Source organism: Neopsephotus bourkii, unplaced genomic scaffold (assembly GCF_033783945.1).
Source record: "Neopsephotus bourkii isolate Nb327-2 ecotype Australia unplaced genomic scaffold, CSIRO-AGI_Nbou_v1 NB_457, whole genome shotgun sequence".
Classification (NCBI taxonomy): domain Eukaryota; kingdom Metazoa; phylum Chordata; class Aves; order Psittaciformes; family Psittacidae; genus Neopsephotus; species Neopsephotus bourkii.
Genome location: NW_026900959.1, coordinates 818,714 through 830,695, shown reverse-complemented (window position 1 = coordinate 830,695; position 11,982 = coordinate 818,714). Strand labels below are relative to the sequence as shown.

The 11,982-nt window shown below is 57.2% G+C and overlaps 1 protein-coding gene across 1 annotated transcript; it reads left to right on the top strand.

The window, feature by feature from the left end:
* The first annotated feature begins 367 nt into the window (after positions 1–367).
* On the top strand, positions 368–11,498 carry SFRP1 (secreted frizzled related protein 1). The gene is made up of 3 exons (XM_061349706.1): positions 368–942; positions 4,653–4,730; positions 10,516–11,498. The coding sequence occupies exons 1-3, from the start codon at positions 417–419 to the stop codon at positions 10,836–10,838; spliced, it is 927 nt and encodes a 308-aa protein (XP_061205690.1). The 5' UTR covers positions 368–416; the 3' UTR covers positions 10,839–11,498.
* Positions 11,499–11,982: the final 484 nt, after the last annotated feature.

Sequence of the window (11,982 nt, the reverse complement as noted above, 5' to 3'; positions counted from 1 at the left end):
GGTGCCGCCGAGCCCCGCCGCTCGCACACGGCACCTGCCGGTGAACCGGGACCCGCTGCGGGGGGACCCGAAGCACGGAGCTCCCTGCCCGGGGGCGCTCGGCGCCGTCGGGGCCGGGAGGGGCGGGGCGGGGCCTAGCGGAGCCGGCCGCTGATTGGCTCCTGAGGCCATTGATTGACACCCGCGGGAGAGCGCGCGGCGGGCGGCGCCACTCTGATTGGTTGCCGGGGGTTCACAAACCCGCGGCGCGGCGCGGCGGGGCCAGACCGGGGCCGGGACCGGGGCGGGAGCGGAGGCAGCGGAGGGGTCGGGGCGGCTCGGAACGGGAGCGGGGTACGGGGAGGGGGGGGCCCCGGGCAAGGCGCAGCAGAGGGGCCCCGGCAGCGGGCGGCGCCGTCGGGGCTACCGTCGCGGGGATGGGCAGCGTGCGCGGCGCCGCGCTGCGGGCGCTGGTGTCGGTGGCCGCCGGGCTGGTGGCGTGCGGCGGGGCGAGCGAGTACGACTATGTCAGCTACCAGTCCGACCTGGGCCCCTACCCGGGCGGGCGGTTCTATGCCAAACCCCACCAGTGCGTGGCCATCCCCGCAGACCTGCGGCTGTGCCACAGCGTGGGCTACGATAAGATGGTGCTGCCTAACCTGCTGGACCACGAGACCATGGCCGAGGTGAAGCATCAGGCGAGCAGCTGGGTGCCGCTGCTCAATAAGAACTGCCACATGGGCACCCAGGTCTTCCTCTGCTCCCTCTTTGCGCCCGTCTGCCTGGACCGGCCGGTGTACCCGTGCCGCTGGCTCTGCGAGGCCGTGCGTGACTCCTGCGAGCCCGTCATGCAGTTCTTTGGCTTCTTCTGGCCCGAGATGCTCAAGTGTGACCAGTTCCCCCAGGATGATGTCTGCATTGCCATGACAGCCCCCAATGCCACCGAGGTCTCCAGGCCCAAAGGTAAGGTGGGAGCGGTGCTGCAGCCCTGCTCCTGGTGCTTGGCTCTGGGTGGATGGGGCAAGTGCTGGTCCAGGAGGGGCCGTGCAGGACTAAAAGGGTCTTGGGGCAGGAGGAGACTCACTTGAACGCTGGTCCTGCAGCCCATGAGGAGGGCAGGATCCCTTTATCCCAGAGCCAGGCCCTGGGGCAGATGGTGCAGGGGCATGGGGGGTGTGTGTCTGCTCTGGTCACTATGATGGACCCTCCATCCTCAGGTGCTGCTCTGCCCTGGCAGTGGTTTCTCTCCCGAGCTGGGCTCCTGCTGTTGTTGGCAACACAAGGATGTGCCATGTGTCCCCCTTGTCCGAGAAATCACTGCCTGACCAGGGTCAATAGTGACAGTAACACCGGCACAGTGTTGAGCGATCCCTGCTTCCTGAGCAGCCCTGGGATGAGAGAAGAAGGGGCTGGGGAAAGGGGACATGGTTCTTATTTGCTCCCATGTGTGTGGCAGGGCTGTTGAGTGCAGCCTGCCTTGTATGTGCGAGTTGCAGTGAGTGTGGCTTGCTGCTCAAAACTCATAGTAACTGATTATCCCGGTGTGCTCCGGCATTCCGCATCGGAGCGCTCAGGGAGGGATGTTTGCAGAGGGCTGTAATAGTGCGATGCTTTCCCGTGTCCAGAGCCCCATCGGAAGGGATGGGCATTCCTGGTTTCACTTGCAGGCGCTTGGGGATGGAGGGGGGAACCTGCTTATGGGGCTGAGCGACTGCTGTGGCTTCTGGAGCTCATCTGGAGGTGATGTGGCCCTTTGCAGTGGTCACTGTGTGCAGTTACCATCACAAAGGCTTCACGTTGTGCTGTGCTGGGAGCGCACCCCCAGCCCACAGGGGTTATCCCGCTCATCCCAACAGGACTCAGAGTGATGGAACAGAAGGGGAGCAACCTGTTGTGTCTCGACAGGGGCATGTGGAGGCAATGGGGTGAGATGCGTGTGCCAGTGCCGGGGCTGAGGTTTGGCTGCTCCCTTTGGATCCATCCTCTCCCCCGGCGGCACCGGTGCTGGCCTCCTTGCCATGGCTTGTGCTCGCTAATGCCATGGCTGGAGGAAGCTCTTTGTTTTCCAGGAAGGCTCTAAATTCATGTGTCCCGTGTGAACCTAGACCCTTGGTCAAGACCACAGCCACATCCTGTGCTGGGGGTACAAAGGTCACCTTTATTCCCTAGGGATCGCAGCCAAGCTGCTCCTTGGGCAGCCGGATCTGAGCTCGCTGAAGAGCTGCCCCCTTCCAAGGTCCAAAACACCGCCTGAGCTCTTTGCAGGTCGTTCCTTCATGGCTGCATTAATCCCCCGAGACCTGGGAACGGGCTTCTAAATAAGCAGCATCTGCAACTTTCCTTGTGCAGTTTAACTTATTGATCACCTGTCTTGATAGCACCACTGAGGTGGGATGCTCAGGTGGGACCCCTTTGGTCTTGAGCACTGGGCTGTGTTTCCTGTTGATTCCAAGGGGGTCAGAACCCAGCAGTGTCCCCCCTTTTCTCTGGGCGCTCGTAAGAACGAGCCCTTTCACTGTGCTTTCCCCCCCATTAACACCTCGAAATTGGAATTTGTTCCTGCCTCTCAAAGAGCTGACCTGCAGAATTCCTTTCTCCTTAAGCACGAGGCGGTAAAGCCTGCAGGCCCGCAGGATGCATCAGGGGAGTTGCAGATTAATATAGTATTACACATTCCTTCTCCTGCCCCTGGAGTAAGCTGGCTCTAAAGCCAGGCATTAGAAAATGGTCAGCAGGGAAGAAGCAGGCAAAGGCTGTGCTAGGAGTAGAGGTGTCAATGGCAGGAGGTGGCTGTGCTCCTGACCGTGGTGTGATGGGGTGTTCCATAGGAGGGAAGCATTCCCCTTGGCATGGGGCACATCCCTGCCATGGCGAGCACTGGGTACCATGGCACCCCCTGGCACTGCAGGGATGCTGGGGCATCCACAGGGAAGAGGCTTGTCCATGGGGAGCAGAGCTTTGGCAGGTCCTGTTTGTGGGAAGGGGAGGGATGCGCTGCCCTATGGATGGCTGCTGGCCCTGCTGCAGCACGGTGGGATCCCTTGGTGCCAGAGCCTTCCTGGGGCTGCTGGAGCAGAGCCCGTGTTCCACCAGGGAACAATGACTCCGAGTTTCCAATTTATTCCCATTTCATTCCTTTGGCTGCCTGGAAAGCTCCTAGGGCGGGCGCAGCGCGTTGTCTGTCTGGCCCGTGTGGGCTCAGCCACTGTCCTAGTGCGCCCTTTGACTGCTGAAGCACATGGAAGTGCTTTGCACAATGGGATGCGTGGAGATGAACTGATGCTGCCAGGTACCCATCTGTTCCCAGGGGTGGTCCCCAACACCGTCACTAACTTGGGCACTGCAGCAGACACTGGGGCTGTCGCATCCCCTCTCCCTCTCATCCATGTGCAGCCTGGGGGGAAGCATCCTGATGCTGATGTTAAAAATAGAGCGTTGGAGACGTCATCACATCCCCGAAGTCTGGCTCCTGCCTCTGTCTCTCTGGGTTGAGACGGGTGAACGTGACATTAGGGTGGTGGAAAAGGCATTTCCCCAGGAGACAGGCGGCTCTTTGGGATGGAGGCACCAGCTTTTGGGGCCTGCAGACATTGGGGCTATTGGAGGGCCGGTTGCTCTGCATGTGTGATTAATAAAGACGTGGTGCATGACCCCAGGAATTAGCATTTGGCACAGGACACATTGGGAGGGAGGCAAGAGGGGAAGAACAAGCCACAGAAAACAAATGTCTCGCCTGAAACCCCGGGGGGCATCTGTGGCTGGGGAGGCTCTGCTCTGTAGGTGGCATGGGTCGTGGCTCTGCACCCTCCCTCTGGTGTCTGGTCCAGCAGCGCTGTGGGTTCTGGATGGGGCGAGCGCTCCGTCTGCACGCAGGGACCTGCAGATGTTTCAGCCCCAAGAATAACTCCCTTGTGTGGGAATGAGCCCTCGTCCTGCTGGACCACGAGCAGCATCTCCTGGCTCAGCCAACTCAGCCTCACAGACCCGTGCCTCTGGGTGGTCTCTGCTCCACTTGGAGATGGGAGCCTGGAAACGGACCTCAGTGTCTGGGTGATGTGAGCTTTGCTCCGGGGATGATCCCAATGAAACCTCCGGGGCTGGAAACCATCATCCCAAGGGGATGCTGTGGAGGCTCTGCTCCGCTGGAGCCATGGGGCTGTGGGGTGTAGCCGGGCCCAAAACACAAACAGGAAGATGTCTGCTCATGGGGTTGTGCTGGAGGAGATTCTAAAGCAGGGTGTGAGAGCTATGGGTCCATCACCAACCAGTGCTGCTCTATGGGCTTGCCATGCAGCTATCCCCAACACTAAGGGGGAGCCAATCCTGACCTCCCTGCCTGTGTCTGGCTTGGGCACCGTGTGCCTGCTTGGCACAGTGCAAGGAGGGAGCGTGAGCGGGCTGTGGGCCATGCCCCATGGCGAGTGGCTGCCCTCAGCCGAGTGCCTGGCCCTCAACACCCCTCTCCTTGCCAGCATTGCCCTCCCTCTTGGCACTGCCTGTGCCTGGCCATGGTGATGCTGGAAAGGGGCTGGCAGGAGGCTCCCCTGACCCTCAGCAGGGTGCTGCTCTGTGGGGCTGGCACCCCACAGCAGGCTGCAGGGCAGTGGTATGGCAGCGCAGTGCAGCCGGTCCCTTGAGCCAGCTCCTCACCATCTCTTCTCTCCTCTTGCCAGGAACAACCGTGTGTCCCCCTTGTGACAACGAGATGAAGTCGGAGGCCATCGTGGAGCATCTGTGTGCCAGCGAATTCGGTAAGGAGGGATGCGGGGGCACCGGAGGGATGCTGCGGCTGGATGCTGGACCGCTGTGTCCCTGCGTGTTGTGACCAGCGATGTGGCCATGCCTGCAGGCAGCACTGTCCTTCCCCGAGGCCAGCATGCCTCTAGATGTCAGTGTCGGCGCGCATCAGTGGCGGATGGGACAGGGCTGGACACGTCCAGGATGTGTCCGGCTCCTGCAGCCCAGTGCACCCAGGGATGGGGACAGTGGAGCCCAGTGCTTGTGCTCCTCCATCACCCACCTGCGGTGCTGAGCATCCCACCCTGCCCCAGTGTGGGGTCATGCGCTGATGCAGGGATGCTGTGGGGCTCCTACTGCAAGCAGGGAACTGACTGGTGTGGGTCTGGGGATGGGGAAGAAACAGCAGTGCCTTTTCTTTGGTGGGCTCAGTGGGGTTTGTAACTTAACCCTTTGGCTATATGCTTGCAGGACTGATGGGTAGCATGGGCTCTCATTCTGCTTGCTTGGAGGAGTAAAGCAGCTTCCTCCAGGCTGTTACTGCTGGGTTTCTCTTTATCCAAGTGCTGATGTCAAACCTGAGTGTAGAACACCCAAAGCCACGCTTAAAGAATGCAGAGCTACTCGAAAGCTGTGTCTCAAACATGTTGTGAAAGTGAGTCAGACAGTTGTAGGTAAACAGAACTTCATGTAAAAGCAAAAGCATCGCAGGGACAATGATTGGCTTTCTGAGATCAAACCCAGCATTAACTGGTTCTGACATCCTTTCTGGGGTATGTAACTTCCCCAGAAGGTTATTAAAGGCATATTGAACAAGGTGTGCATTCCTTGGGGATTAGCACTTGGATATGCCCTGCGCCAGAGCGCGCTGTGCAAACCCAAACCTGCTCTGCGTGCTGGCGCGTTCCCCTTTCTGCTGGGAGTGAAGGCTGCTCTCCTGCGGGTTTGGAATGCCGGGAGCCCCGAGTTCAGCCGGGGCTTCCCCTAACAGGGAAAAGCATCACCGGGAACACCCATGTAAGAGCTCCCAGGAATGGGCTGGGTGATGGAGTTCAGTGGCTGGGAATGGGGTTTGCTTTTCACCCCACCATGGGGCTGAGCAGGAGATGGGGTGAACAGGAGCTGCCCCATTGCATCCCTGGGGAGAGACTAGAGGCAGCTCTGTGCTCTTGCATGGGGTCCCCATTGGACTTGGGGACCTCTGCTGCTGATGGGTCAATGCAGTACTTGGTGCCTTCCTACACAAGGAGCAAGCTGAGGTGATGCCCCACTGATGGGCAAGTGCAATACAAGTTCAACCCCATCCTTGGCATCAGCCTCTGCTGCTAAATACCCTCCCTGAGCTCCGGGCCAGTTACACAACAGGGAGCAGGGGCCAAACCAGAGGAATTCATGGCCTCGGAGATGCTGAATTGCCCACAGAGCGTGTTGGTTATGGGGAAATGTTGTGGTGACAGCATCCAGAGGATGGAAACGTTCCTTGGCAAGCAGTGGGCAGATATAGGGTTACCGGGTACCAGGAGCAGCACAAAGAGGGGAGAGCGCTCGCTGTGCCTTCACGATGGAAAACTGGTTGTGGCTTGGATAGGCTGCTGTCACCCAGCTCCTCCCTGCCACCAGACCTGCTCGCATGGGTTTTCACTGATGGAGGTTTCACTGCATTCCTCCTTCTGTCACTGTGGTTTTCCTCCCATCCAGGAGCTGCCTCCAGATGTGCGCAGCTGGAGCAAGTGGAGAGATGTGATGCAGGTCTTCCCTATGAGGGAAGGCAGTGCAGGTTGCTCCTGGGGATGCCCCAGCGTTGACTCCAGGATGCAAAGCACAGTGCGTGGCCCTCGGATCTGTGTTTAGTCGCTGTCGTGGGGTGATTTCTCATTGAGAGCTGTTTATCTGGCACTAGAATAAACTGAGGTTTCTCCTGCACATCCACCAAGGCAAACGCTGGCAGTTGACAGGTTGCAGACCCTCGTCTGAGCCAGACGTGTACAGTAAATGTTTAAACTAACGTGTGCTGCGCTGGTCCCTGCAGCAGTGTTACTGTGGGGTTGCACTTCTATCCCAGTTACAGATGGGACACGAGGAGCACTTTGTCCACTGTGGGTGTGCCAGGGGCTATGTAACAGCCCTGGGAGTGATGCTGGTTTGGAGGACAGTGAAGGAAGAGAGCATCCAGCTGTGAGCATGGGGAGACTGGGAGGAAAAGGGACCAGGAGAGGGCTTTGGGTGAGCTGCTGGGGCAGCATCCTCACAGTAAAGAGCTTATCTCCAACCTGAACTGCCCCTGTTTCAGTCTGAACCCATCATCCCTTGTCCCATCGCTCCAGTCCCTGATGAAGAGCCCCTCCCCAGCATCCCTGTAGCCCCCTTCAAACACTGGAAGGACCATTTTGGGGGCACTGGGCTAACTGGAGCTGAGCTTTTGGTGCAGCCCTGGGGGATGCAGGCTGAAGATGTGATCGCCCTCCCGTGTCCCACATCCCCCATCCTCCCTGTGCTGCAGCCAGGGCTTGTTCCTCCCTCCTTGTGCTGGGCTGGCCCTGGCTTCATTCCTCTCTCTGTTTCTCTTAGTGATGTTATTTATTGTTTCTGCCCTTTCTCTGGGGTCCGGGGGGATCCTGCTCGAGGGCTCTCGCTGCACTGGGGACTGCAGTGCAATCAATACGCGCTGTTTGTTTTTCCCCCTGACTGACAGCTCCTTGCCTGCAGCCTTCTCCCGTTACAGCCCTAATGTGTCTTCTGGCAGGTTTCCTCCTTCTGAGGGATTTCTAAAGGAAGGAGCAGCGAGGCTGAAGGAGCAGCAGAGCTTTCCCCTTCTCTCGTGTTCCCTCCCCTGCCCCTGAGGTGCTGGAATGGGGCCCCTGCCTATGCAGGCAGGAGAGCAGCAGCAGGGATGATGGAGAGGGGCTGGTGCCTGCAATGACAATGAGTGGGGTGCATCCCTTGGGGATGCGGAGAGGGCACCTGAGTGCTGGGGTTGGGGTGGGCAGCACTCCCACAGCATTCCCGGTTTGCCTGGGATTCCTCTTTCCCCACGCTGGGAAGCGGGAGCTGGAAGGAGGTTGATAGGAATTGTTCCAAGTGAGGAAACACGAGTTGTGCTTTGTCAGGCTGGACCCCAACCAAAGCTCTGCGGGGCCTTTGGTGCTGCTGCTGCCAAGAGTAATTTGAGTCCGAGTGAGCAAACACTTTCATACACACAGACTTGTATTAGCAGGGATAAAAAGGGACATTTTTATATCTCCAGCGCTCCCTGTTCTCTCTGCATTAGGGATAACGGAGCTCTGGTACCATCTCATAGGAGCTGTTTGTCACTGGGGCCCCATTCCTGGCTTGGTCTAAGGGGGAGCATCACTGCCAGTGAGAGCTGTGGCTGGTGATGGGGCAGCTGCCACTGGAATCAGAATTAACCAGGTTGATAAAGACCTTTAAGGTCATCGCCTTCTCCTCTCCATCTGAACCCCCCAGGTCCCTCAGCCCTTCCCCATCACACTTGTGCTCCAGGCCCTGCACCAGCTCCATTGCCCTTCTCTGACCCCACTCCAGTGGTACCCATAGCTGAGGATTGAATCTGTGTGAGCAGGCGCATCCTGGGCTCTCGGAGGCCATCCCTGCTCTTCTGCTCAGCACTGACCAGAGCCGGGGTGATGCAGGGGGAGCGGAGAGGCTGGGGCTCCCCAGGAGGAAGCTGTTTGCTTTGGCAGCTCCCTTGCATCCTGGAGCCAAGTCTGGATCCGTCCTGCCTGAGCCTTCCCCACCGCTGGCAGCGGCGTTCCCAGGGCCGGGGGGATGCCAGGCGAGGCGCATGATGCTCCCCATGCCAAGCCCTTTATGCCTTAGGGAGCCAAGGGGCTGGCTCCCGCTGTGGTGGTGGATGAGCTCCTGAGCTGGGTGTGCAGGGAATGAATGTGCCCTGGGGCTGATGGGCAGGAGGATGCCAGAGCTGCGGGTCCAGCCCTGCTGCAGTGACTGTTGTGCCCATAAAGCAGGTCTGAGCCTGGGGAATGCGGCCTGAATAGTGGGGCCGGGAGCCAGGTCACTGGCAATGGGTGAGAACTGAGCAGTGGTTATAATGCCCTTGTTCTGGCTTGTGTGACTGCTTAGTCCGCAGCAAAACCTGGTATTCCTTGAGCCAGGCTGACTTTAACTGGGTGGTTGTGCAAACTCCCTCTGTTCCCATAGCATCACAGAATGGTTTGGGTTGGAAAGGACCTTATGGGCATCACTGGCTTGTGCACAGGGAGCAGCTACTGCAGCATAGGGTCGCCGGACCCCCTTTGTCCCCCATAGGCTGTGGTACTTGGAGCTGAACAGTTTCTCCTCTGCCAGATTGTATTCTTCCTTTAGTACCAAGGCTCTAAACTTGCAGTGAGCAGAGCAGAGCAATTTGCAAACGAGCCAGTTTGGAAGGGTCTCTCATGACTGGTATGAAACCGTTCCTCCTGCTCTGGCAACCGCTGTGCTTGGAGTCAGAAAGGAGAAAGAAATGGAGGTTCACATTGCGGGGTGCTACTGCTGCTGCCCAATTAATGTCACGGAGCTTAGAGCTGCCTGAAAATGACTTGCTTCGTTTTCCAGCTCTGTTGCAGACTGATCTGGTTCAGTGTCTTTAGCTCCTTAAAGCTGGAGTCCTTTCCGCTCCTTAAACACCCTCAATTTGGGAAACAGATGCAGTGAAAGCTTCGCTCAGGTTTCCAGTCCTGGATTGCTTTCTTGTACAGGAACAGCACAACACGAGGGGGCTCTTGGCGAGCACAAGCAGGTGCTTTTGGCACACGGGCAGGTAAATCCCATTGCTCCATAGCTGAGGGCGGGAGGGTGATCCTGCTGCCTTAGGGTTGTCACTGTGCTGACATTCCTGTCTGGAATGGTGAGCAGAGCTGCTGTCCAGAGAGCAATGTGCGTTCATTGCTCCGAGTTCCAAGCAGAACAAGACTTCAAGGAAGGATGCTGCAGGGACCAATCTCCCTGCCAGAGCCACAGGATGCTGCACATTGTCTGCTGCCCAGGCTCTGAGAGGCAAATGAGAGGGGACAGCAGACAATTCATCACCTCTCCGAGCGCTATTCATCCGCAGCTATGAAGTGAACTCCCAAATGATGGAAATATGTTAGTAATTTTTTGGCCACATGTGCTTCTCCCCAAACCCGAGGCAGAGCCAAATGGCGCAGAAGCGATGCTTTAATGTACAACACATTTTCATCATTTTTCCTATGTGCACTGAATTCCTCTTCATGGTCATGGCTGAAGGAACAGCGGGATTTGAGTGGAATTAACTGGGGGAAAACGCTGAAACCCAAAGAGGAAAGTATTTTTCCATGGAGGATGTAGGTGGAAGGGGCAGGCACGTGGCTGCCTCTGCGCTGCTCCCATAGGAACAGCTCTTTGCTGGGGCTTCACTGCTCCGATGTGGAGATGTTCACTGCTTGGAAACCTGTTCCACAGCCACCCAAGGGCCAGGAGTGACTGCACACAGATGCTTGAGAGGCCAGGTTGACCTTTGAAATGGCCCTTTCAAGAGTCTCCATGCGTAAAGAGCAGGGAAATCACCTTGTTTACTCAGCTAATGTTTTGCTAGCAAAGAGCATATCCCTGCCTGAGCAAGTCTCCCTCTCAAATAAAAAGCCCTTGGCATGCTTTGGGGAAGGGACACCAGTGTTTTATGTGGTCGTGGGGATGGCTCCACTGGTGGCCAGCAGGTCATTGGGAGAGGGAAGCAGGGGGATGCAGAGGCAAAAGCTTTGTGCCAGTCAACTGCTCAGGAGTCATTGGTTTTCCCCTTCTCTCTGGCTTCTTTTCCAGCTCTGAAGATGACCATAAAGGAAGTGAAGAAGGAGAACGGGGACAAGATGATCATCCCACGCAAGAGGAAGGCGCTGAAGCTGGGCCCCATCCGGAAGAAGAACCTGAAGAAGCTGGTGCTGTACCTGAAGAACGGGGCTGACTGTCCCTGCCATCAGCTGGACAACCTCGGCCACTACTTCCTCATCATGGGCCGCCAGGTGAAGACCCAGTACCTGCTGACGGCCATCTACAAGTGGGACAAGAAGAACAAGGAGTTCAAGAAGTTCATGAAGAAGGTGAAGTCTCCCGATTGCCCGACGTTTCCGTCTGTCTTCAAGTGATGGGCAATGGGGGAGCCGCTGCCTGGACCTGGCCGAGCCCTCCTGCTCCCTCCTTATGCTCCTTGGAGCTTCCCTTGCTGACCCCAGGCTCCCACCTCCATGAGTGTGACGTGCACCAGGCGCGGTTCACGCCTGCAGCATCCAGCATCCTGCTGCTGTGTGGATGTGTCCGTTCATGTAAGCAGCAGCTCCCAGGTAAAGAGGGCAAGCAGAGCGGGGCCAGGTTATGTCAGGAGGTGACACGCTTGCAGAAAGGACCCTCGTGACTGTCTTTGTGGCTGCAGGATCGCCCTAAAGTAACTCCTGTTTGAACCGGAGCCTCCCGATTATCCTCACAGTTAATAGTGGACAACCTGTTACGACCTCTGATAAAACCTCCTCATAGCTAATTGTCCTCACTGTAAAAAAGCCCCATTGTAGTCTAAACCTGCTTAGTTTAAGCCTTAACCCTGGGGTCCTTGTGATGCCTTGATAGAGCTGGACTGGGGGAGCCCCCCCCGATGAGCATCTCTTGTGATGTGCCACCGGGATGCCTGCGCTGGCCTCTGCACCCAGCCGAGCCTGGCACTGTGCTGGTCCTGCCCCACTGTGATGGCGCAGCAGCCACGTTCAGCTCAGCATCCCCACATCACCTTCCATGGCGGGGTTCCCATGCACGGGTGGCCAAGGAGAGCTCGTGTCACTTCACCAGTGATGCTTTCCTAGTTTCTTCAGGCTGCTGGTGAAACACCAGATTGCAGAAGGACCAGGGCTTGTCCCTATGCAGCACCATGGGAAACGCATCGTCTCCATCTTTACCTCTTTGCAGTTGCTGTGGGAGCTCTCAGTCTCCAGGTTTTTATCTGTTCGATGTCTGACAACTCGGCTTTGTGTCATTCTGGGTTTGGGTTTTTTTTTCCCCTAATCAAAATGTCATGTTAGCATGAGGTCAAATAGTTTATGAAAGACAAGGAATATTGGATCCAAATGATTACATTTATCGACCAAGCTGAAATTCATTATTCTCTTAATTGGACCAGTTCTCTTTTCCATAGACCCCTCTTGCTCCACATTAATTTTGCTGTCCTCCTTCCATTCACTGTTCTCATCAATCACAATTGCTCTTTAAGAGAATGAATCTCTTGCCATCTGAGATAGTCCTATT

What these genes read in the sequence shown, in the direction of transcription:
- SFRP1 (XM_061349706.1), top strand. Translation starts at nt 417, where the DNA reads ATGGGCAGCGTGCGCGGCGCCGCGCTGCGGGCGCTGGTGTCGGTGGCC. An exon ending in CGAGGTCTCCAGGCCCAAAG is followed by an intron (nt 943 to 4,652) that starts GTAAGGTGGGAG and finishes TCCTCTTGCCAG; the next exon opens with GAACAACCGTGTGTCCCCCT. An exon ending in TCTGTGTGCCAGCGAATTCG is followed by an intron (nt 4,731 to 10,515) that starts GTAAGGAGGGAT and finishes CTTCTTTTCCAG; the next exon opens with CTCTGAAGATGACCATAAAG.